Source organism: Talaromyces proteolyticus (genome assembly GCF_021365285.1).
Source record: "Talaromyces proteolyticus strain PMI_201 chromosome Unknown BGW36scaffold_2, whole genome shotgun sequence".
NCBI lineage: Eukaryota > Fungi > Ascomycota > Eurotiomycetes > Eurotiales > Trichocomaceae > Talaromyces > Talaromyces proteolyticus.
Window position 1 is genome coordinate 500,452 of NW_025764278.1, and position 22,824 is coordinate 523,275.

The 22,824-nt window shown below is 44.9% G+C and overlaps 9 protein-coding genes across 9 annotated transcripts; 4 read left to right on the top strand and 5 right to left on the bottom strand.

Moving 5' to 3' along the window:
• Positions 1 to 721: 721 nt before the first annotated feature.
• On the top strand, positions 722 to 1,765 carry BGW36DRAFT_288148 (Alpha/Beta hydrolase protein; the record flags this gene model as incomplete). Its single annotated transcript, XM_046210555.1, has 2 exons — positions 722 to 898; positions 956 to 1,765. 2 exons carry the CDS (start codon positions 722 to 724, stop codon positions 1,763 to 1,765), a joined length of 987 nt encoding a protein of 328 aa, XP_046076227.1.
• Positions 1,766 to 4,733: 2,968 nt separating this feature from the next.
• Positions 4,734 to 5,939, bottom strand: BGW36DRAFT_354643 (putative epoxide hydrolase; the record flags this gene model as incomplete). The annotated part of the gene is made up of 1 exon (XM_046213545.1): positions 4,734 to 5,939. The coding sequence occupies one exon, from the start codon at positions 5,937 to 5,939 to the stop codon at positions 4,734 to 4,736; it is 1,206 nt and encodes a 401-aa protein (XP_046076228.1).
• A 262-nt stretch (positions 5,940 to 6,201) lies between these two features.
• On the bottom strand, positions 6,202 to 8,165 carry BGW36DRAFT_403660 (uncharacterized protein). Its single transcript, XM_046218904.1, has 3 exons — positions 7,975 to 8,165; positions 7,168 to 7,920; positions 6,202 to 7,104 (listed from the first exon to the last, which is right to left on the bottom strand). The coding sequence occupies exons 1-3, from the start codon at positions 8,032 to 8,034 to the stop codon at positions 6,406 to 6,408; spliced, it is 1,512 nt and encodes a 503-aa protein (XP_046076229.1). The 5' UTR covers positions 8,035 to 8,165; the 3' UTR covers positions 6,202 to 6,405.
• A 230-nt stretch (positions 8,166 to 8,395) lies between these two features.
• On the top strand, positions 8,396 to 9,153 carry BGW36DRAFT_333872 (Mss4-like protein). Its single transcript, XM_046212892.1, has 2 exons — positions 8,396 to 8,650; positions 8,724 to 9,153. The coding sequence occupies exons 1-2, from the start codon at positions 8,546 to 8,548 to the stop codon at positions 9,120 to 9,122; spliced, it is 504 nt and encodes a 167-aa protein (XP_046076230.1). The 5' UTR covers positions 8,396 to 8,545; the 3' UTR covers positions 9,123 to 9,153.
• A 200-nt stretch (positions 9,154 to 9,353) lies between these two features.
• BGW36DRAFT_354645 (alginate lyase 2) lies at positions 9,354 to 10,115 on the bottom strand (the record flags this gene model as incomplete). Its single annotated transcript, XM_046213546.1, has 1 exon — positions 9,354 to 10,115. The coding sequence occupies one exon, from the start codon at positions 10,113 to 10,115 to the stop codon at positions 9,354 to 9,356; it is 762 nt and encodes a 253-aa protein (XP_046076231.1).
• Positions 10,116 to 11,704: 1,589 nt separating this feature from the next.
• On the bottom strand, positions 11,705 to 13,720 carry BGW36DRAFT_422782 (uncharacterized protein; the record flags this gene model as incomplete). Its single annotated transcript, XM_046219753.1, has 7 exons — positions 11,705 to 11,738; positions 11,799 to 12,465; positions 12,530 to 12,728; positions 12,779 to 12,974; positions 13,023 to 13,473; positions 13,529 to 13,563; positions 13,617 to 13,720. The coding sequence occupies 7 exons, from the start codon at positions 13,718 to 13,720 to the stop codon at positions 11,705 to 11,707; spliced, it is 1,686 nt and encodes a 561-aa protein (XP_046076232.1).
• Positions 13,721 to 15,357: 1,637 nt separating this feature from the next.
• Positions 15,358 to 16,556, top strand: BGW36DRAFT_354647 (uncharacterized protein; the record flags this gene model as incomplete). Its single annotated transcript, XM_046213547.1, has 3 exons — positions 15,358 to 15,903; positions 16,003 to 16,282; positions 16,447 to 16,556. 3 exons carry the CDS (start codon positions 15,358 to 15,360, stop codon positions 16,554 to 16,556), a joined length of 936 nt encoding a protein of 311 aa, XP_046076233.1.
• Positions 16,557 to 17,477: 921 nt separating this feature from the next.
• BGW36DRAFT_287782 (branched-chain amino acid aminotransferase) lies at positions 17,478 to 18,743 on the top strand (the record flags this gene model as incomplete). Its single annotated transcript, XM_046210532.1, has 3 exons — positions 17,478 to 17,517; positions 17,579 to 17,611; positions 17,677 to 18,743. The coding sequence occupies 3 exons, from the start codon at positions 17,478 to 17,480 to the stop codon at positions 18,741 to 18,743; spliced, it is 1,140 nt and encodes a 379-aa protein (XP_046076234.1).
• A 152-nt stretch (positions 18,744 to 18,895) lies between these two features.
• On the bottom strand, positions 18,896 to 22,579 carry BGW36DRAFT_84046 (uncharacterized protein). Its single transcript, XM_046222632.1, has 2 exons — positions 22,279 to 22,579; positions 18,896 to 22,217 (listed from the first exon to the last, which is right to left on the bottom strand). Exons 1-2 carry the CDS (start codon positions 22,491 to 22,493, stop codon positions 19,049 to 19,051), a joined length of 3,384 nt encoding a protein of 1,127 aa, XP_046076235.1. The 5' UTR covers positions 22,494 to 22,579; the 3' UTR covers positions 18,896 to 19,048.
• Positions 22,580 to 22,824: the final 245 nt, after the last annotated feature.

Sequence of the window (22,824 nt, forward strand, 5' to 3'; positions counted from 1 at the left end):
ATGCTGCAATTGGCCATCTACAACACGCCAAACGGCACCTTGAATAACGATTGTTTGCTGTAAAAATGACTAGGCAGATACAAACATGCAACTAATTCGAGCAATACTTGCCACTCGTTCATCTTCGTGCCAGCAGGTAGTCGATAATTCGGCCCTATGTCACCCACCACTCATGTTTGGAGTTGCTTAGATGCGTGAATCGCATCAGCAGATAATATACGGTGCGAGGCATGAATTACCTTTTGTGATGCGGATGCAGATGACTGGTTATGCATCCTCCTTTGTTCTTGTTGAGGCAAATGACTCTATGGATGCATGCAGTTATTTAAAATTAACATTGTATGTATAGTCATTGATATCGTCATTAAATACAAGTAGTCACATATAGACTCATATTTCTGATTATCAAGTATAAGTAGGTGTCAACTGATAAGAGACATTTAGTCATACGTATATGTTAACACTAAATATATATAGAGTTATCCATTAAATTCGACATCTGAAGTAGGCATATATAGAGTCATATAGTCATTAGATACATGTAGTCATCGATTTTGAAAGCCTATAAATGTACCTCCCCTCGATGCAACACAAAATACGACCACAAAGCACAACAGTGGCACAGCAGTAAGCTTTATCTAGCATACAGCTCCATCTATTTCCATCTCACGCAATTCTTTCCTGAAATAGCCTATACTCGACAACTTTGCGTATACTCACAATGACGTCGCCCCAACAGCTTGACAAAATCAAAGATGAGCATTTCGACAAATTCGAGATCTTAAATATGGACTACAAAACGGTTAAAGGTCATGGAATCCGTGCTGATGTTCTGACTCCAAAGTCGATCTGTTCAGGTCCTAGGCCTATAATTACTTATTTCCACGGCGGTGGTTTGGTACGTATTCCCACACAACCCCAGGAGAATAAAAATGACAGACCTAAAGGGAAATAGGTCTTTGGAGACTCCCTTTATTTCCCCTGGTTTCCTCTTTGGGTCCTTCAGCTAGCCCTAGACCAATCCGCAGTCATCGTCTGTGGTAATCATCGTTTGCTTCCAGAGTCAACCGGAGTCGAAATTTTGGAAGATATAGACGACTTTTGGGGATGGCTACGCTCCAAGGATACTGCAAACTGGTTGGCTTCACATTATGTGCAGCTTGACCTTCGTCGAATTCTCACGACAGGAGATTCCGCTGGTGGCTTTCTCAATATTTATCTTGCGTTGACCTATCCGGACCAAATCCGCGTATCGATAGCTTCATATCCAATGTTAAACCAAGAACCTCTCCCAGTAGGTGATGGTAAGGAACCCTCTCCTACAAAAAAACTCACTGACTACTGCAAAACCAGAATAAAGACTGGAAATGTTGTGTCAAGCGACACGACCTGGGAGCGGAATGGAATCTTTGGTGATATGATCAAAGAGGGAATGATACCACAGCTTTTCAGTCGCGATGGAAGCGCTTCATCCACACACAAATACCATCTATATCAGCTTAAGAGACTCGAGCACCCTACAATATATCTTCCACCGGGCGGCTTGGTTATTCTGCATGGCGACAACGACCCGGTTGTCCCGTGGGCGTGTAGTGACGCTTTTGTGTGGAGTGCCAAAACAAAGCTCCAGAACAATCGAGGCGCGGATAGAATCAGATTAATAACACTCAAGGGAGGCGGCCATGGGTATGGTACCAAGGAACCTTCAGAGGCCAAATCGATACGGGATGCTATTAAAGGGGATGTTGTAGCTTGGTTGAAATGAGCTCCGGATACTACTAATAGGAAATCCATAGAAGTAGAGGCACCCCCCCTTTATTATGTCATAGACTTTCTAAATCTCAAATGCTCTTAACCCTTAGAAGTTCTATTACCAGACATTTTAGTTGGAATTTAAGCCTAAACATTCTCCCACATTTCTCTAATGGCTGACTACAGGCCTTCAATACTATATGGTTTATGATAAATCTTGTATTAGGCTTTATATATGTTTAATACCTCTAAGAGTGTTTTGTACGTTGCTTCGTGGGGTTTTTAGATGCTTAGTTGGAGGGAACGCGTGGAGATTTGTTTGTTATTTTCTGACTTACATGACCGGACAGTCAATGATATTGTTGCTGGTGGATTCTATGTGTAACTATCAATATAAATTAAGAAGCGAACATTTATGTTTCCCCCGCTAGTATTGCGGCGTTGGAAATTGTATGTAAAATTAATGACAAGGTTGGGGTGTTGGATTTATCGGGCTTTGGGGACTTATGTTTTGTATATATTTACATACGTAAGTTCAATGTTTCCGATGAACATTTATTTCATAGTAACTATGAGGGCATCAATTGATCACTTTATGACACGTAGTCGATAGTTACTAGATTCAAAGATGTATGGAATTGATGGATAGCAAATTAACTTGGAATTTAATAATAACTCTATAATGTCAATACTTCTGGTATGTTATATGTTCCTGAATATCACTTGCCAATCACTCGTTTGAATTCTCCCTCCATACTTACAAGCCTTCTCTCTCATTCCGTTCGCTCGATACTTGGCCAGTATATCATTCGCTTTGGAATTTCCACGAGAATCCACAGAATAGACTCCACTTCCCACAAAATTTGATTTGTCTAAGGCTGTTCCTTTGCCCTCAGGAATTGATACGCCCAAAGCCTTAGAAGGGCTGTCCTTAGCTGGCGGGTACTGGGCGCGGCGCTTGTAGCTAAATACGAATGTGTTTCACCACAGTCTTCTAACCGTACGGTGATCTATTTTCCAAAGACAATCGCCATGTATTTCATCACTTGACCTATTGTGGTTCTTGCATTACTCATCGCCTGTGTATAAACGAGACCGGGAAAAACGTGCACGAAGTTGACGCCATTGGTGCTCGTGCAAACAATGTTTCCATACCAAGAGTAGTAAGTACTGAAATCTGATTCCAGAATTTCATGGAATTGGTGCGCGAGATTACAGGTGGCCCGCATGCTTGGGTGGCCCGTCGGGGTTGTAAAATGCGTTACATGATAAATATGGGAGTGCAGTTAGAGTGGCACCGAATTTCCTGTCATGTATCACCGCTTAAGCTTGGACAGGTAATACTATATGCAGGAGTCAGCTACTGCATAGAGACTTTCTGACTGGCCGAGTAGACAGATATCTATGGTTTAAAATCAGACTGGACTGATCTCAGTAAAAACCCAGACTACTATCATGAGAAATCCCGAAATATTATTGGTATGCGCTCAGCAAGCCTTTTTCTCCATGATCTTTTGGGAAAGTGGGTGATATGGAAAACCTTAAAAAATTTATAAAATATAGTGATTAACTAAATCGATCACACCCGTATGCGAAGGCTGCTTCGTTATGCCTTTTCTGATATAGCTTTGCTAGAATAGAGTCCCGCTCTACCCCAATATTCTGAACTTCTCATGGACAGAGTGAAGCAGCAGGTTATATTTCTAACATGCTTGATATACATAGCCTGGCATATTTCGAACTACGTTCCATCTTGGTACGTACGCTCTAACGTTTTGACTTAAATCTCGATGATAATAGCCAAGGCTGGATGGAAGATGTTAAAGAGTTTGCACTGTGGGACAAATCTCCACTTTAAATATAGTTAAAGCATCGCGTCGAAAGTATGTAGGTATAACTCGCGGGCTAGGCATGAAGGTCATATAAAGAATACCACAAGACCCAATATAACATCCCGGAATAAAATGATGTCAATGTTTTCTTGTAGGTGTCACAAGGAGTTACCTTGGGAGCATCAGGAGATAGGAAAGCTGATGCAACCTTGAAGGACTGTGCACGACAGTTGAAACAGTCAACCCCTTTTCTCGCTCTTTCTCTTATTTGATAGCTAGAATTTGAAATTCTAATAACAACTGAGTCAGTATTGGCAAGACTCAGTTGGGTAACAGTCAGTAAGTCACCTCCACTAATTAGATGATATAGCCCTCGAGATATTCGTAACACAGCAAAGGTCGTACGCCAAATCTTTAGTGTTTATGCAGGGAATTCTCGAACAATGAAGCCATTTTTGGTAACAATTGTTACTGTGACTTATTTCGTGAAACCATTTTCCGCTCTTTAAAACCCCTGACTCACTTCATTGATCTTCTATAATGCCTCATTCTCGATCTCCGATACAACCGCAACTTGTCTCTCAAAAAGACTCGCCATGGCCAGTAAACTCCATAAAGTTTTGGCGAAGAAGTGTGTGCTTCTTCGCGGACACCCGCCCCCATATATCGACATGCTTCCAAGCTACGAAACAAACTTTCCTCATATTGAGTAAAATTCCACCTTCATAATGACAAATTGTGGTTACTTGTTGACCACTTTAATTCTTTTTAGCTCCCAAAAAGCTCTAAAGTACCCACAAGCATCCGAAATGTCAACTGCGCTGCGGGTGGTATACTACGGTAGGTCCATTTCAACCCCTATCTTTCTTGCTTTTGGTAGAGCTACTACTTACTCTAAAGACGTGTAGGTGACCAGTGCTTTGGATCTTGTTGTCGAGGAAGGGGTTATATTCGGTAGTAAAATGATCGAGGTACTCTCGCCACCTTTTCTTGATCAGGTAGTATTTAAAATATTTACGCGCCAGCATAGCTTTTGTCCTCGAAGAATGATGGTGAAATTTCAAGAAGATCGATAAACCAAATTTGAAAAGCGTAATTCCCTCCCACATTTAAAGATCCAGAAAGGCCCTGCATAGGAAGGGACTAGCATCATTTGACGCCATTCACAAGGTTCAGAATTCCCTCAACAACCTCATCCGGTTTCTCTTGTGGGATCCAATGACCAGCGCCTTCAACTATCTTGAAAAAACGAAAGTCTTCACAAAATGTACCATCGCGCATTTTCTCTATGGTCCCGGGCTCTTGATATGTACCCCAGTCTTTGTCCCCGGCAATGAATGCGCAGGGAATTTTGATCTTTAACCCAGCAAAGACGTCCATTCCTTGCTTAAACTTTCCATCTGTGTAAGCTCTATACCAATTTAGACCGCCTGCGAATGTGGTACGACTGTACTCGGAGGTATACACTTCAATGTCCTCATCAGATAACCACTCTTTCGATAATTCTATTTCTTCTTTAGATTCATGAACCATTAGCTCCTCAATGGCCTCCGGCATTGTTGAATTGAGGGGCATTATATAATAATATGGCAGCTTGACGAGTTCAGACGCTATCCATCCTCCCTGGAGTGGATGCGGCTTGTTGCCCGCCCACGAGGCTGATTTGACGTAAAAATAACCACGTAAAAAGGCGCTCAAACCTCCCTTTGTGGATGGAATGGTCATGTCTGCATTTGCTTCTGGGGTAGAATAGTACCATTTATAATGTTTACGGCCAAGCGCGGCAAGTTGTTCATGTATCGACGTTGAGCCTGTTTTATTAGTAGCAATGTTATTTTGGACGAGTCCCTCGTTTTTTAAATCATTCGAAATATTGAATGGCAGCTTTGGGGATCCGTTAAATGGATGGGTCAAAAGCATGACGCTTTCAAATATATCAGGTCGCATTATCGCACAGGCGCCGGCTGTCACGCCACCTGCATCAATACCGACAACGCATTTCACCTTTTCAAAGCCCATGGCAGAGACCAGAGCTAGTGCGTCTCTAACGAATATCGTAGTCGAAAAAGCATGTAAATCAACTTCAGTGTACGTCCGCGTATCCCACCCTGTTGTTCTACCATAACCCCGCTGATCCGGAGCAACTACATAGTATCCGGAGTTGGCAAGTGGTAACATGATTCTTCGCCATGAGTAAGCTAACATGGGAAATCCATGGAGTAGCAAAATCAATGGATTAGACGGAGAGCCAGCCTCTAGAACGTGGAAGGAAAGGTGACCGAACGATGAGAGGTCAATTTGGCGAGATGTGATGCCCTCTGGGAGTTTGAGATGCGGTAACTCCTGGTGTGCCATTTCTTCTGTAGACTTGAATTGATAATGGTGGGAAGGTTGGTGTGTTGGTTTTCATTTCAACTAGAATATAGATATTCTTTAGATGAATCATCTTCACATGTTATTATCACTAGCGCGAAGAGATATCGGAATTTATGATTGATTTCTGCCGGTCCTCGGCATTACTAACTCGGCAAGCTCCGGTTACCGTCTTTTCTGTAACCGGAACTGCAAGACTCATATTGAGATCTTTTAGATATTCTCAAAATGCTCAGGCCATAGAGTGAAATACCATACTTATGCCCATTACTGCCATAGTGCCATGAATCGCAGTTCTTTCTGGGCAAATTTAAGTCTAGAAGTACAGTTTTACAGTTCGTTGTCGATTTCGACCAAATACAAATCGCTTATTGACTACATGCTCTGTGATAAGTTGAATGTTCTTGCCTCATAACTTTTCTAACGCCAGTGCTTAATTCAATCAGCCTCAACTAGTATATTGATTTTCCCTACCAGCCGAAATGTTATTGTCAGGAGCCGTTACAACGGCACAAATCCCCCCTAAACCCCTATTGACACGCCATAGCTCCAAACGATATTTCGCATACTCTCGTTGCAAAGGGTCAGGGCTAAGAAGAGCGACTGACCTCAAGGGAAAGGCCATTCGTATCAAGCCACATCCGTCTTCAAAATCTTCAATAAAATGGCCTGCTCTGAGCACAGCATCACAGTGACCAAGAAGTAATCTTTCACACATTTGCATCTCTGGACATCGTGTTTGAATTTCGTCTAGAATGTAGATCCAGGCAAGGCTGTAGAGAGCTGTCGTAATTGCTGTCTCCGAGTCAGTAACCATAACAGGCCCAGGAACAAAGTCATAAAGGTCTATTCCGTGCATCTGTATCCGGTCCGTATCCCACAAATCCATATGTGATGCCATTACTTGATGACCAAGCTCCAATATTTTCCAAATGGCCTTTAGTTTATTCATAAATCCACGCAGTGTTAAATCAGAAGCTCGCTGTTCTGGCACATTGTTATTTGGTGGTACCCAAATCTGCGGCAGCTGTAGCAGGACATCCACAATGCGATCACAAGTAGTCTTCCTCGAAGTTCGAAATGGAATCTCAGTCCAGCTTTCTGAAGCAAATATTGTCGTCGACTTTGTCGTTATAGATATATAAACCTAAAGCAATCAATGTTTAGTTAAGAAAGGCGCTTTGAGCTTCATGTATGAGATCAGTATTACCATGTATAGCCTCACGGTTTGAAACAGTTGATGGAAATAACCTTCCTGACAGTTCTGAGGGCCAATCATCTCCAGCAAAACCTTGGCTCCTAATATATGCTGAAAGTAAGCTGTGTCGGTCGTCGGCGATATTACTTCGTAATAAGCTAGCATAACAGCCATCGCAACATCTTCAACCTTTGGAATGATCCTTTCCGATGAGTGAGACGCAAGAATCATTTTGACACGCTGTTGCTTTAGGCCAGTTACATATAGTCGTCTTGCTTCCATCTCCGAAGATGTGTCCTGACATATTGTACTATACAATGCAAATGCTGCTGCTAGCACGGACGATCTTAATTCGATTCGGGAGCCACTTGCTAGCATATCTGGAAGTATGTTCATCCAACTATTCGATTTAGTTTTATTTATAGCCGACTTTGCAAAGAAAGAGATAAATTGTGATACTGCTTGTGTCCCAATAAATGTGGTGGGCGTGTGACTTGCGACTATATTCAGACCCATCTCCTGACTTTGGCCATGCTTTCTATTCAGCTTAACCGTGCTTTGCACAAAGTCGGAGGATTCTTTAGAAGACTTTAGAGAGTTGCTGGGATTATCATTATTGCGTAATTCGCTTGGTTGTGGTGGAATTCGTGAACACTTTCGAGGATTGCCTGCTTGAGTGAAAAGAAATATCTTGCCACCGGTTGCTCCAGGACACGGCCTCCTGCCTCGTGAGCATTGTGAACAAGATGGAATCTTCTCGTCGCACTATGACTAGAATCAAAAACTAATCTATAGCTGCACCTCTACTCTGGTTCTGACCTTAATCCGACGTTTTCTACATGTTGCACAGCCACGGCTCATTCCGGGATGCCGGACCATGTCGTTGGTGGTTCTTGAAGAAGCCTATTGGCGTAACTCAGAAAAATCAAAAATAATTTGTAAATGAGAGGAATAACAACTGCAATTTAGAATTGAAGCTATCAGAAGAGGTTAGTTTTGCGAACACTCTGTTACTCTTCGATGACGATCGAGAGGGGTAACCAGCCTAACCAAATACGACGATTTTTGCGAGTCATTTGTCAGCGAAAGGGTTTCCCCTCAGCCAATAGTAAGCTTCATAGCTCTATAGGGCTCACTAATTCCAGCGTGCTTTGACTTGAGAGGCGAGGTTTTCTACTCGAATAGTACGGATATATTATTTCTTAGTTACAAATCCAAATCTTTTGCTTAGATTATGCCAAAATACCTCATAGTGATTACCAATTATCTGGGGCCCTTGTCCCGTAGAGAGAGACCAAAGCACTATAAAGACGAAGCAGAAATCCAGAAATGACATTTGTTTTCCATTGAAGATCAATTATAGTAAAACTTCTAGTTTCCAAAGCTGCAAATGGCAGGAGTTCATATTCCAATCCCTTCACCCGGTGCATCTGGCGTCAAACCAGATGGAACCGCGACCGCAACATGTCTATGTGGAGCAGTGCAACTATCCTTCGTAAGTTGTCTGAACCCTAAGAGCATTGCGACTTGCCCAATTTTATGTGCTCAAGCTAATGGTTTGGGAACAGCCTGTTGAAGGTGAAGATCTCGTCAATACCTTTGTTTGCAATTGCACCGATTGCCGCAAGCTCAGCTCATCGATGTTCTGTTCGAATTTCACTGTCAAGGACAGGAGTCTCAAGCACCTTCGTGGGGAGGAAAAGTTGTCCAGATATGCACAAAATAGGACAATTGCCTCGGGTGCCTTTATGGAAGACAGCTTTTGCTCTATCTGCGGGAATCTCATGTATAGGAGAAGCACCAGATTTCCGGGGCTGAGTATTTTGAGGATCGGAACTGTGGATGATTTTAATTTGCATGAGTCAAAGTTGAAACCACAATTTGAACAATTTACAGAGGACAGGGTTGGATGGTTTGACGGGGTACAAATTGAGGGAATACCGCGCCATGATAAGTCGCGGATTTAATAGCTTTATGGCTTTGTATGTTGTTGTTAAGAATAAGTGCTTAAGAGGAGAAATTTGATTTCAATATTTGTCAGACATTATACTGTAAAGGGACCTTCTTTCGATGAGTATCTCCATGACCATATAATCTTCAAGTTTCAAAAATATACGTTCCATAGGAGTTTTCTCGTTTATAGCCGTCTCGGATGTTGTTGCTTATTGTACATCAAATTTCAACAAAAGAAAAAGCTACTACTTGTGCACAACATCCACAGAATAAACATGGACCTCACTCTCAGCATCTGTTCCTTGGTTGTAGTTGCCGAACTTGAAATAACTGTCAGGGTTACCAAGTTGATCGGTGGCGAAACTCTGCGCTTTTCCTCCATTTAAAGAAAATGTCAAGGAGTCATGAGAATAGCTCAGCTCGTAGGTGAAGGTGGTTCCTTCTGGGACATTCCCAACTGAGGTATAATCACTGTTTCCACCGCTTGTAGTTTGTTCCACGCCGATATTAATCTCACCAGATGGCTTATAGAATAATTCTGCAACCGGTTTAGAGTACTCTGCGGAGAACACCTGTCCAATGACAGTACCGTACTTGCCATCATCAGCCTTGGCTACGGCAACTTTGACAGTCATCGTATTTGTGGCACTTGCAGACCAGCTATCGGGTTTCTCCTCGCGGAACTCTGTTCGGCAGTGTTTGCTATTTGTAGTTTTGACACAGTCTGTAGAACTGGGAGGTGCTTTCATGACAATATACTTTCCATTGCTGTCCCAATAGAACCAGTCGGGATCTTGGAAGCCACCGCAGCCGCTTAGCTCCGAACCAGATTCAGTTTGCGGATGTCCCTCACTTCCAATTGGAAGCTGGAGTTGGAAATTGGCTATTCCGGGGAGATAAAAGCCTGGAGCACAGGCACTGGAGTTTCTTGTTACCAGTTGCGGGGCTGCCGATGCCAGCTGAAGCAGTGGAAGGAGCTCCAGCGCAGTTCGAGTGTTGAAATGCATTGTTTTTGATAAGTTTAGCACTTATGAATGCTTATATTGTCGATTTCGAGATCTTCTGCTATCAGGTTCTTGTGGCAAATGTAGAATACTTAATGCTTGTCAATTTTATGAGAGGAATTGGCGACCTCAGGGGAGACGGCATCGGGGTTTAAATAGATTTTGAGGAGTCATCAAATACGAGAAATAAGCATTATGACACTGGACATTTGACACTATAGCAGTACCTCCCTAACTATTGATCTGCCACACGTGCGGGTTGATTTGCGTTTAGCCCCAACTAGGCCGCAAACTGTATACATTAGCTGGTTTTCGGGGAACGTAAAGTAGCATTGCAGCATTGCTTACTGCTCTCTGGGAGTAGTTTCAAGACGTAACGGATCTTAAATGCTTATTAAGATAGCCCCCGCAAAGCTTCCTGGTCCAAGTAAGTCTATCTGTATGTGATTGGTTTGACGTAAAATATTGAAGGCACGGCGGGAAAAGTCCTTCTTAAACATGAATAAATTCAAGGCTATAACAAAATACTTAAAGATTCTTAATTTTTCCAAGAGCCTTTGAAAACATTACTTTTGTTGTCATAGAGTGCGTTGGCGGCCACCGTTAACTTCATCATTTATGTGATGTGGAAACCTAAATATGTCATGTCTTAAACTGAGACAAGCCTTCACAAGAGATTGCATTGCCGATCTCTGATACATATTTACGTAGTGCCTGCTGCTTGATATTATCCTAGAATCTGATTCGTTGGCGACTCATGGAATTTCCACGAGAATCGTTCTAGAAATATCAATACTACTCTACTCGGCATAATGACTAGACGATTTTACCGGTTTACCGATTCTCCGTAACTAGCCCCCAATTATTGCCCCTGATCCATATCCTCTTTTAGGTAACTGGCTAAGGATCTTAAAGTCTCTGAAAAGATTACAGTAGTCAGGACTTGGGAATATTTTCTTCAAATTTCTTCGATGAATGTACTATGTACCACCGAGAAGCGAGCGCTCAGGCCAAGCCATACATTTCGGACAATATCTGACCCGGCTTTTCACTTATCCATTCTTTTTGGTTTACGAAAGTCATGGGCAACACTATAGGCTTTAACACTATTTAGGTGTGTAGTAAAACTGGAAGACTTCACAATGAGTAGCAGAAGCGATCAACTTCACAGTTGGGAATTATTTTTAAAATTGTCAAGCGACCAAGAGCTTCAAAATCAGAAATCAAACCACATGCCTGTTGCAGGCTAATTTTACAACGCTCTTCAATATACTTTTCGGCAGTCTGCTTTTCAACCGAGACGACTTAGCAAATAAATGCTGCCAATTGTGGCGAAAAGATTCTGTGAAGCACCAAAATAATTTGGTGGACATGGAAAAGAGTCTTTGGGGTCAGAATTATAACCTACCAAGAAAGTAAATACAGAAAGAACTGAGCAAGCTGGTCTGGGGCACAATATTGCCTGATATGTACAGGAAAATCTAATGATCTACATGATATGTAAAACGAAATCACGCTAAAGTAGAAAATAGTTCTTCAAAATGGAGTCCAATTTCGAGGGTTAATAGCAGGCCAGTCAAGGGGTCATATCGCTAACGTGAATCCGGTAGAAGCAATGCTCCAATGCTATTCGAAAATTAGTTGTCAAAGAAGTATATGTACTTGAAAACTTCAGATAGAACTTACGATACTCCTGCATAAGACGCAATAAGAATGATTCCCTCAAAGTGATTCGCTTTCCCTCTTACAAGCAAGAAGCTAACCATCAAGGAAGCCGCAACGATGGCCACTGTTTCGAAACCGTTGAAATGCAGACTCATATTCTTCCCCATTGCCCAGCCAGCAAGGACCGTTAGAGGGGTGACCATTAATCCAATTTGAATTGCGGATCCAACGGCGACATTTATTGCTAGATCGATCTCGCCTTTTGCAGCCACCATGGCTGAAGTGATGACCTCGGCAATATTGCCGGCGACGGGGAGAATGATGAGACCGACGAACGATTCTCTAAGCGTACCTCGTTCGTTCAGAGTACGGAAATTCGCAACCACGGTATCTGCACAGATTCCAATTACAATAGTGGAAGCAATTAGGGTTGCAAGAGCGAAGATACGGCTCATCCATGTCGGTCGATCGGCTGGACGTTGTTCCTCTTGAGATTCTGGATCGTCATTTGTACGGCTGGCATCTGAAGCCCGTGATCGAACGTGATCGAGACTGTGTCGAGGAAAAGGAAACGATGATGTTGCAGGCTTAGAAAGAATGTGTCGGTAGTCGAAAGTTGGAGGTGCACTGAGGCTGCTTGATTTCCACCTCGTGTGAGGACCAGGTTTCGGGAGGGGAGGCAGCTCGACTTCTTCAAACATTAGATTCAAAGAAAAAACGTATAACAAGCAGTCCTTCCAGGGGTTGCTTACTTTCAGAAGCCCGCTCCGATCGGTTTTGAGCATTCTGGTCCATTTCAAAGGCTTTTTCGGAGGAAGTTTGTTGAGATCTCAAATGAAATGTGAGATAAATTATATACACAATTAACAAAATGAGTGAAACCGCTCGACTAAATGCAATTGACGCGTGATCGGCGTCGGTAACTTTGCTCATGGCTCCATAGAATGCAGTCTAAAGCTATTAGTCCCTAGTTCTTTTGCCAACTGCATGCATGAACTTACAGGTAAAATGAAACTAAACACGGTCAAATTCAGTTGTCCGATGAACAGCTGTGCAGAGGTATCGTCGTAGGTTTGCTCATTGTAGGCCATGCCTGCGACGACAAGCGAAAGGCCCAGCACAAGCAGCAGATTTACGAGGAGCGATCCAAGAAGCGATGCCTGGACAATGCGCACATGTCCCTCCGAAAGAGCAGTCCTATCCTTCTTAGAATTTTGTTGCCATTATTAGAGAATAAAAACTCACATCCTAGAAAACGTTAGTAGGCGAAAGCAAAGAAGAATTGAGGACCTGACATACAAAATAATAATTTCTGCCAGGTTACCGCAGCTGATATTGAGGAGAGCACCGGCAGTGGGCCCAAGATCACGCGACAACGATTCAGTGGCCATCGTGAGGGCGACTGACAGTGGGATGACAGCTGCTAGGTTGAGGGAAAAGGCCGCAGCTGGGTGTACTTTAATTACGCCAACAATTAATGCTGCCGGTACTATCATCATGGATGCGAAAAGTTTAATATTCGAGACAATCATTCTCGAAACGGAGTTTTTCAAGGATCGCGGACCCTGCTGCACACCCTGCTCCTGAAAAGACTCATACTGATCGTCTGTCGAAACGTATTGGTATGCATTATCGGAACCGAAGGGTACGGTAGACTGCCTGTATAATAGGCCACGGAGGTGTGAAAGAAAACGCCCTTCAAATTTTCAGCTTCAGTCGGGTGCGTCGTTCGTTCGGGCGCTTTCACTCACGGTGTTTTTGCTTCGAGGTGTACACTGTATTATGACTTATGATTGTTAGTACGCACCAGCTATGCAGCGGATGGTTGGAGACCCGTACCGAAATTCTCGTCTGCTGATTGGATTGTGATCGGATTCACTGTCGCGTGCTATGAACGGTTCTCCGACTGCATCACTTTCAGCTCGTGTTTCGGAACTTTCCATGGCAGGGCGGGAGTGTGTATCGAAATGAATCCCAGCGGGAGTTGTGTTCTCGAAAATGAAGAGAGAATCGGGATCAGATTAGAAAGAAAAGGGGCGGAGATCGCCTTCTCCCCGGCAATGCCAACACCAACTACTGTTCCATCGTGGCATCGTGAGCAGCCAAGTTTTATCAAGATCGGCCATTGGCCCACTAAAAGGGGGAGACATTGATAGATAATCGATAACGTGCACGGTGGATTCCTTTGCGGCATTTGTCCACAGCTCTGGCCCAATCAACATTACCCAACTAAAGCTGCTAGTCTGGGCATTCGTCCCCAATCTCGGGTCCTCATCTGTTCACTCACAAGGATTGGTCTTGTAAATGCCTCGAGCTGTCACAATGACATCTGTGGAGTCCTCTGCCTCTGAGATTAGATAACTAGTATCATGTGCAGGAAGATATCCGGAGAGTATTGATGAGCAATGTAACATTTTTCAGCTGGCAATATTTAATAACAGCTATTGATATAATTGATGTTTGGGCGTCACGATATAAATTGACGCAATAACTATGTTTCGAGATGAGAACAATAATCTTATTTAACAATATAACAAGCTAATTGCCATGGATGGCTATGTTTGCTTTTATTTTGCTGACTCTGGGGAAAATGCAAAGCCTTGAAACGGAAGTAGCTAGAGATGGTTTTTCTACTAAAATGTCATCAAAAAAATATAAATTTTTAATAATTATTTATATCAGTCTCCCACAATAAATGATATTGAATTTTCCAGCGTCATAATGTCAAAGATTTCCCCACACTCCCAGTTCAGAGCATGTTTATCACGTTCTAGCATATTCATTCCTCTGTACTCATTTCTCCCTGCTACTATCTTGTAACTGCGTACACGTTGGCTTGTAATGGTAATTAACATTGTTTTGTAGATAGAGAGTTCAGCCTACCGGGGAAATAAGGTGATGGACAAGTATGACCCCGACGGGCCGCGGGTGGCGTCTTAGCACCCCATCCTAGAGGAGGCAGTCCCCGGAAGCAAGAGGCATCCAGGCCCTATACTTTAGCGGAGTCAGTGGATTCAACCACGCCTGAAGGGTTCTTTATAGTTCGTATTCACTGTTCGTCCTTGGGGCTCAGGAACGGGCCGCTCTCTATGGTGGTGCCATTCAATATTATACAAACAGATACTAAATCTATCTAGTAGGGTTTCATGTTGTTCGACATATTTTATGCTCAGCAGCCATTTATTTCTTGTATCAGGTCAACATTTCGAAACACAAAAATCCTGCTGATCATGAATGACAACCATCTATTCAGTAGGTATATCAATCAGATTTAAAAATCTCTGAAAATGCCAGGAATCCAGCATATGGGAAGCTATATTCGACCCAAATCCCGTGCTTAGCGCCGGCCTGCGCGGTATGTCAACCTGGCCATGCATGATACCCCTGCACATCTCTGACGCTCGCTAATTTGCGGCCTTGATAGGTGGCTTCAGGCTGTGGCTGCATTAAAAACGACCCTACACTCGTCACTGGATCGCTTGGGAGCTACCACCATGTGTATTCTGTACATATACAGTTTTATCGCCGATCTTAAGCCACAATATTTCAATCATGTACACATATATATTCAGATCTTCTAATGGCGCTGCCGATGACATTTTCTCAAGTTTGGAATGGAGGCATGGGAGACCTTGAATCTGTTTTTCAAGGCTTATCAATCGCTCAGCCCAACCCTCCGAGTCTGTATCATCCTCCCAGCAATTGTCCGGGGCCGAATTATGAATATGAATTTGAGAATATTATAAGCTTCGTCAATAATTCCTTCCGAAGTATACCGGACGAGGAACGAACTGTCACCCGCGCTTTTGCTCGGCCATTTACACCTGGTGGATTGCTGGTCTTGTTGCAAGAACCGCTGGCTAATCATCCTTGGTCAAGTGGTATTGAAGCGGTGATTTCGTCATGTCCGTCGTTGGGGGCACTGAGAGAAGGGATCGCGAGGGTTTCACAGGGTGGACAATGCATCACCAACAACGTTTCAGTTATGGATAGATGGCCGTTCCTATCGCAGACTCTGCACAAGAGCTTGGAAGTATCCCGTTGCGCTGAAATGGAACGATATGATAGCCTCGTTCTCGCGGCTATACGCGCTAAGCAACCAAACGTGATCCTATGCATGGGCAGCGTAAGTTGGCCATTCAACCAGTCAACTATGGGACTAACTTGATTGTTTACCATAATGACAAAGTCGGCGAAAACATTTCTATTTAAAAACAAACCACAGCTAGTATTGATGCCGGGCCGATTTATTGATATCGTGTACTGTTGTCATCCAAGCTATTCAATCAACTACGAGTTTCAAAACTGTCATAAAACACGGGAGACACTCCTCGTCGCTATTCAAGACGCTTGCAATCGACTAAGAAGCAACATTGGTACACTTCCACAGCCTCATCCCTGGAATAATATGCTACCACCTCAGCAATACGCATTTTCTTACACAAACATTAACCAGCCTGCGCAGTATGGGAAGAGCGATGCTGAGATCGTTCGTGGCTTTATCGGTACGCTCGCGGAACTGTGTTTCCCATTCGACCAGAAACTGCCTGTCCGATGCCTCAGTCTAGCTGTACAGCCATGCTATTACTCATTTACCACACAGCAATTAAACTTTTTGCGGCACACACTGGTCTGCACTGGAAATGGCTCGTACGATACTATGTATAAGGACGAGGCACTCTGGGTGCTCGTGCCGCTGTTGATGAAGCTGAACAACACACTGACAAGGACAACCTATTTCTCTCCGACATACACTGTGGATATGCGAAGAGTGACTGAAATAATGGCAGAAACCCCGTCCAATATAGAACAAATGTGTCTCAGGATGGTGGACCACAGTTTTCCCCAGCCACCGAATATATACTCCTATCCATCCGGTGTGGATCTCAATAGAGATATTCTTCAGAGATTAGAAACAATAGCAAATGCACTCGACCCGCTCCTTGCAACAAGTTACCAAGTCTGGAAGACCGGGCAAAGATACCAGCCTAGCTATCAACAGCAGCCAGGCTGCAGGTGTGGGACAAGCGTCTTGTGGAGTGACAACAAACTCACGGCTGCCTTTCAGCAGGCGTATACCTTGACGCATGATTGCACAACATGTAGTCCCAGTCATAATTATGGGGTTAGCAGAGCTTGGTGGTAAATCGCGGTGCATCCCATTCATTCTAGGCTGGGGCGATTATGTACGTACATTGACCCATTGCTTGCTTCCCGAACAGGGCTGGCGGCCGGGATCGGATGCGCCGTGAAGCTTCAATGTTGCCAACTATGATGGAAACGAGATATGCCAGGCGTTGTATATAATGTCATATAGCTAGAAGCGATTCTAGTATTTGAGCATACGGTATGAGAGTATAAATGTATGAATGTATACTTGCAAATTGTATACAATGCCAGGAATGTGTAACTACTGGTTGATCAGCCCGAAGCATGCTGAGTCAGCTCCGGGTTCGGCGCTGTTTTCGCTCTCAGCATTTAACAACGTCTTCACACTCAGTGGTTGCGTCAGAGTATAAAAGCTGGGGTTGACTGTATTCAATCTGTATTCTATTGGCCTCATATCCATTATATATATACTTTGCGGTGGGCGTGATCCTCAAACTCCCCGGACCTCTATCGCCATCCTGCGGGGAAATTTTTGTCCATCTGTGAGTCAGTGACCAAGACGAGAGACACAAAAACGAGAGAGACAAAGAGATGGCGTCGGCATTCCCTCCCCCGCCGGTGGGCACCATTGGTAAGTATGCCGGGATATATCTTCCTGGGAATTGGTCTAATCGTCGAAACTCATCCTGCAGACTGGAATAATGTCGGCTTCAAGGTCCGAGAAGGTATGTCTCCTCACCCTCCCCCACCTCTATTCACACAAAACTCATAGTTAATGGTTACTTTCTAGTCAACGGCCATGTCGAATCCCACTTCAGCCACTCCGGCGGCGGCACCTGGTCGGAGCCGAAATTCGTCGCATCCCCTCACCTGCAAATCCACGGCATGGCGCCGGGTCTCAACTACGGGCAGCAGGCGTACGAAGGCATGAAGGCCTTCCGATCCCCCCACGACGCAAAAGTCACAATATTCCGACCGCAGCGCAACGCCGTGCGCATGCAGCGCTCTGCCGACTTCGTCTCGATTCCGCAGGTGCCTGAGGAACACTTCCTCAAGTGTGTGAACTTGGCGGTTGCGGCCAATGCAGAGTTTGTGCCTCCGCACGCAACGGGAGCAGCGATGTATATTCGTCCGTTGATATTTGGGTCGGGAGCGCAGTTAGGCTTGGCGCCCGGTGATGAGTATACTTTTGTGGTATTTGTCATGCCGACAGGCGTGTATCATGGTGTACATGGAGTTGATGCTCTGATTCTTGAGGATTTTGATCGGGCTGCTCCAGAGGGCACTGGGTCAGCAAAAGTCGGTGGGAATTACGCCCCAGTGCTTCGTCACTCGCAAAAGGCGTATGCGTCTAAGTACGGTATCACGTTACACCTGGACAGCAAGACGCGTAGTGAGGTTGATGAATTCTCTACTTCGGCCTTTATCGGCGTTCGGAAAGACGACAATGGATCTGTTACTCTTGTGACCCCTGATAGTAAGAATGTCATTGATTCGGTCACAGCGTCGTCTGTGTGCGATATTGCGTCCAAGTTGTTTGGGTATAAGGTCGAGAAGCGACGGATTCCGTACGAGGAAATCTCGCAGTTTGCAGAAATCTTTGCGGCGGGCACAGCAGCAGCGCTCGTGCCGGTCAAGTCGATAACGTTGGAGTCGAAACACGACAAGTTTGCATTTGATGTCGGCACGGATAACCTTGGTGGCGAGGTGTGTAGGAAACTTCTGAAAACGCTCAAGGGTATTCAGAATGGTACAGAAGAGGATAAACTAGGTTGGAACTTCGAGGTCCAGGCTCCACCGAAAGGATTTGTGGAAGGCGTTGGAGAGGTGAACGGAAGCGCGACCAGTGTGCCTTGAAGATATGGAAGTTCAGATATTCAGGTTTCATTTACGAATTGTTTTAGAAGATGGCAGGTCGGGAGATGAATGAGAAAAGTTTCTGACTTATTAACTCTTTCTGGCATCTTCTAGACGTTGACATGACTTGGCGGTTCCATAGACATTGAAATCGTGCCGGGTATTAAAAGGATAAGTACATAGAAGAATTTATTAATCATACATGTGCAATGAATTCCCCCAAATCACTCCCTTTTCAACTAGGCACCTGACAAATTGGGCAATTCTTGATATCGACACCTGTTGATATTCTCTGGAAAAATCGGTCAACGACGGGCCGGCTGATTCTGCTTACGAAGTGACAAGGATCTTGCTTTCCCTGTAGGTAGAATATCGCCCCGATTATCATTATGGCTGTCGTCATCGTAGTCTGACGAGTCACTGTCATCGCCAGATGGCATTTCAAAAATGTCTCTACGACGGGGAGTTTGATTGGCATCGGGGGTCGTATTTTGCGATTTGCGCGCCTCCTGTTCTTTGCGCATATCCTCCCTAAGAGTACTAAAAGTATGGCGCTTGGCAGTATTAACTGAAGTAAAGCCATTGCTGGAGCCGAAGATGGGCTGCGAAAAACTGACGTCTGGCTTTTTAGGAATCGGCACGTTCTGGTCTTCCTTCATGTGAGCAAACAGACCACCATCGCTGTCCGATTCAGACTCTGAGTCAGAGCCGGAGCTAGAGGTGGACTCGGAATTAGATTTCGATTTGGGTTGTGATCTCGCTCCAGAGGGTTCGGCCTCAAGCTTGGATTTAGCCACTGGCGCACCGTTAGGCTTGCTCTTAACATCGGATTTCAACTCAGGCTCAGACTCAGGTTCAGGCGCAGACTCAGAATCGGATTCCGATTCCGATTCAGATCCAGATTCAGACTCAGACCCAGGCCCAGAGGTACCAGATTCGTTGTCTGAGTTCGAAGATGAGCTAGACGAGGACTTAGAATCACCGGCCGGTTTTTCAGCGACCGGGTCAACCGTAGAAACAGGCAAAGAGGACTTGACAGCCGACTCGTGATGGGCCGATTCCAATTCAGAGTTCAACTGCTTTGTCGCCAAGGACGACTGAGATGCATCGGAGACTGATCTTGCTTTAACTCCCTTAACATGCTCACGGGGCGGTGACTTTGATGCGCGATTGATCTGTGAAGATAAATCTGGTTTCATGGTCGAAATTGTTCGCTTAGCCATGGGCTTTGTTTTAGTAGTTGGAGCACGCTTCTCTGGTAGAGATTTCGAAATTTCAACACTAGGCGCCTTGATTCCATTCCGAACCTTCTCAGTTTGAGGCAAGAGATTGTCATCAGTCATGGACGAATCCGGTGTTTTTCTCTTCCCGGTTGTAATAGGAGCGCGGCTCTCTAGGACAGATTTCGAAACCACAACACTAGGCACCTTAATCCCATTCCGAGCCTTCTCAGCTGGAGTCAATATGTTGTTATCGGCAAAAGACGAGTCTTGTATTTTCCTCTTCCTGAGATTCAATGAATTTTCATCGCTATCAGATGAACTAGAGTCATAGTCAACCTTAACGAAGTCGGACAAGCGCTGCGACTGTTTCTTCTTGGCTGGTTTCTTCGGATGGTCGCCAGCGGCCTCTCCTGCTGCCTTTCCTGTGCTGTCACTCTTCTTTGAACTTGATGGATGTTCGGCTGAAGGAGTGCTACCTCGCTGGGTTGATTTGGCAAGGCTCCGTTTGGAATCATCTTTAATCGCCACAGATGGTTTAGATTGCTGAATATGGGTACTGTCCATGTTTTTGACAGCCTCGGGATCATTTTCGGTCGTGGATTTCGATTCCTCGATATACTTTTCAAGTCTTTCTCTTGGTACATTGGGGGGCCATACGCTAGTATACCGGTGCGGAGTTGAACGAGATCCTTCAGAGGCGCCGACGGAAGGAGATGCTACACGCCTTTCTATGTTCGGCGGTTTAAATGTCACCTGGGGTTCTCTAGCAGATGTAGTTTCAACCACCTCGTCGTCAACAAATGAAATGGACCGCCGATTATGATTACGTTCAGCAGGTGACTTCTTCCGCAATGCAGAACGATAGTTAGCAGTCGAGTTCTCAGCTGCTATGCCTAATTTGGATGGGGTAGAGGCTACCGATTGACTCAACGCGAGTTCCTTATCCTGTGTAAACAGTGATTTGCTGACACTTTTATCAATGTCAAATACATCGTGCGTTTTCTTTGATAGACGGGACCCTGGACTGCTGGTTATTCCTAGACCCAAACTGCCCGGTGGTAGATTTGGAGCTCGTATAGAGGATCTAAAAGCCTTTTGAGGTGATGAGAAAGATGGGGCCCGCTCACGAGACCGCGGTCTAATGGTGGATGTTGGTTCCACGTCTTGCGAGACGATTCCATTACTCTCGGCGCGTTGCTTTTTGCGGGAAGCCGGGGTAGAGGGTATTGTAGTAAGCTCAAGCCGCGGTTCTTTGGAAGGGGGTAGTTCGTCCAAGCTCCGACGCTTTCTTTTAGTAGTAGTAGTATCTCGTGATATTTTATCATCCGAGTTCGGAGTGTGGTTGGTGTCTCCATGACGGGGTAGGTGATTTTGTGATTGCGTTTGGTGAGTAGTTTCAGCGACAGGCTTTTCCGCAGAACCATTCGCATCTACCATGTCAATGTCGCCAGTTGCATCAGTTTGTGGTGTCGCTGACGTTGCCGTATTTTTCACCGTTCCATTAGGCAAGGCATCCTTGGCAGAATGAGTTACTGTTTCAAGGTGCGACTGCGGAGCTTCTTGGATTCGAGTCGCATTCTCCGAACCATTGACGGTAGGCTCTTGTTTCTCAACTTTTGGATCATGTGATTCACCCCGACCTTCACTGGACGCTTTCGTGTTCTCTTCTTCGATACGCTCGAGGTACGACATATGCGCATTTTTTGGAATTGGCGAATCGCCTAATTCCTCGCTGACATCACGAGGAAGATTTGGAGAGCTTTCCAGCACTTCACGATCATCGGTAGCGAACTCGTCGTTGTAACTTGGGGATTCTAGGCGTTCGTGAACATCTTCAGGCTTTTCTCTTTCCACGGAGTTCATTGGGATATCAGCTTCGTGTATATCGTAGTGTGAGTAGTTGGAACCATCACGCAGAAACTCATTATCAGTACGAGTTGAGCTATGATCTAACAATGGCTCATCTTCTTTGATCGTATGAATTTTGGAGGGTTGCCGAAAGGAGTGAGTTGTTGGCCTGAACAAGCTCTGGGACGAGGTTGCTGCACCTGTCCAGTCCTGAAAGACAGAGTCTTCTCGAGTGTATGTATTTATGATAACTGGGTTTTGTACGACAAGCACAGTTGCGCGCTGGTCTTGCCCATCCGCAGCGGCGCGGCCATGCTGCACGAACACGTCTGCGACAGTAAGATCAACGTCAAGATTCTCGTCGGGGTGCTGTTCATCGAGGATTTTCTTAATATCCAAGGAACTTTGGTTTGGATCAAAGGGTTAGAATCTAGGAACCACCACTTGCAGGACACTTTACTCACCTTGCGTTTGGCCGAAGTTTTTTCCATTTCTCCTGTATCAAACCTGCCAGTCCGCCCAATGTGATTTCTTCTGGATTCGGAACAGGCACGAGGAAGGCAATAGTTTTGCCATTGGCGCCATTGGTCGTTGTGCCGTCTGTGTTGCTGTTTCTAGGCCGGTAGATATCAGGGGACACCCGAGGGGGGACTTTGACGGTCAAGCGTAGAAAAACCATGGGGAGACGATCATGTCGTTATGCAAAGGGATAAAGAAGCAATAGCAGTTGGTGAGCGCTGAAAAGCGCGAACCAAATGTCTTCGTTGGCCAATACAGGTTGTCACCTCGATGATTAGCGCAGCACAGACGCGAGGAGGGATCGCGAGCTAGAGATTGGTCGCGCCGGTCGACTCAGAAGCACGAAAGCGAGGAGATGGCGAGGATATGAAAGTTCTGCCGCATGCTCAAACACAGCAAGAGATGGAGTAAAGAGGTGGCAGGGAACGAGAGAGGCGCGCAAACGGGCGCATTGGAGGATGAAAGAAGTACCAAAAGGAGGAAGAACGCGG

Bases quoted from the DNA above. Each gene is read 5' to 3' on its own strand.
- BGW36DRAFT_403660 (XM_046218904.1), bottom strand. From the start codon at position 8,034: ATGGTCCGGCATCCCGGAATGAGCCGTGGCTGTGCAACATGTAGAAAA. The intron at 7,921-7,974 runs GTCAGAACCAGA...TTCTAGTCATAG, and splicing joins GTAGAAAACGTCGGATTAAG to TGCGACGAGAAGATTCCATC. The intron at 7,105-7,167 runs GTAATACTGATC...TGATTGCTTTAG, and splicing joins AAACCGTGAGGCTATACATG to GTTTATATATCTATAACGAC.
- BGW36DRAFT_333872 (XM_046212892.1), top strand. From the start codon at position 8,546: ATGGCAGGAGTTCATATTCCAATCCCTTCACCCGGTGCATCTGGCGTC. The intron at 8,651-8,723 runs GTAAGTTGTCTG...GTTTGGGAACAG, and splicing joins GAGCAGTGCAACTATCCTTC to CCTGTTGAAGGTGAAGATCT.
- BGW36DRAFT_84046 (XM_046222632.1), bottom strand. From the start codon at position 22,493: ATGGTTTTTCTACGCTTGACCGTCAAAGTCCCCCCTCGGGTGTCCCCT. The intron at 22,218-22,278 runs GTGAGTAAAGTG...TCCAAACCAAAG, and splicing joins AAACTTCGGCCAAACGCAAG to TTCCTTGGATATTAAGAAAA.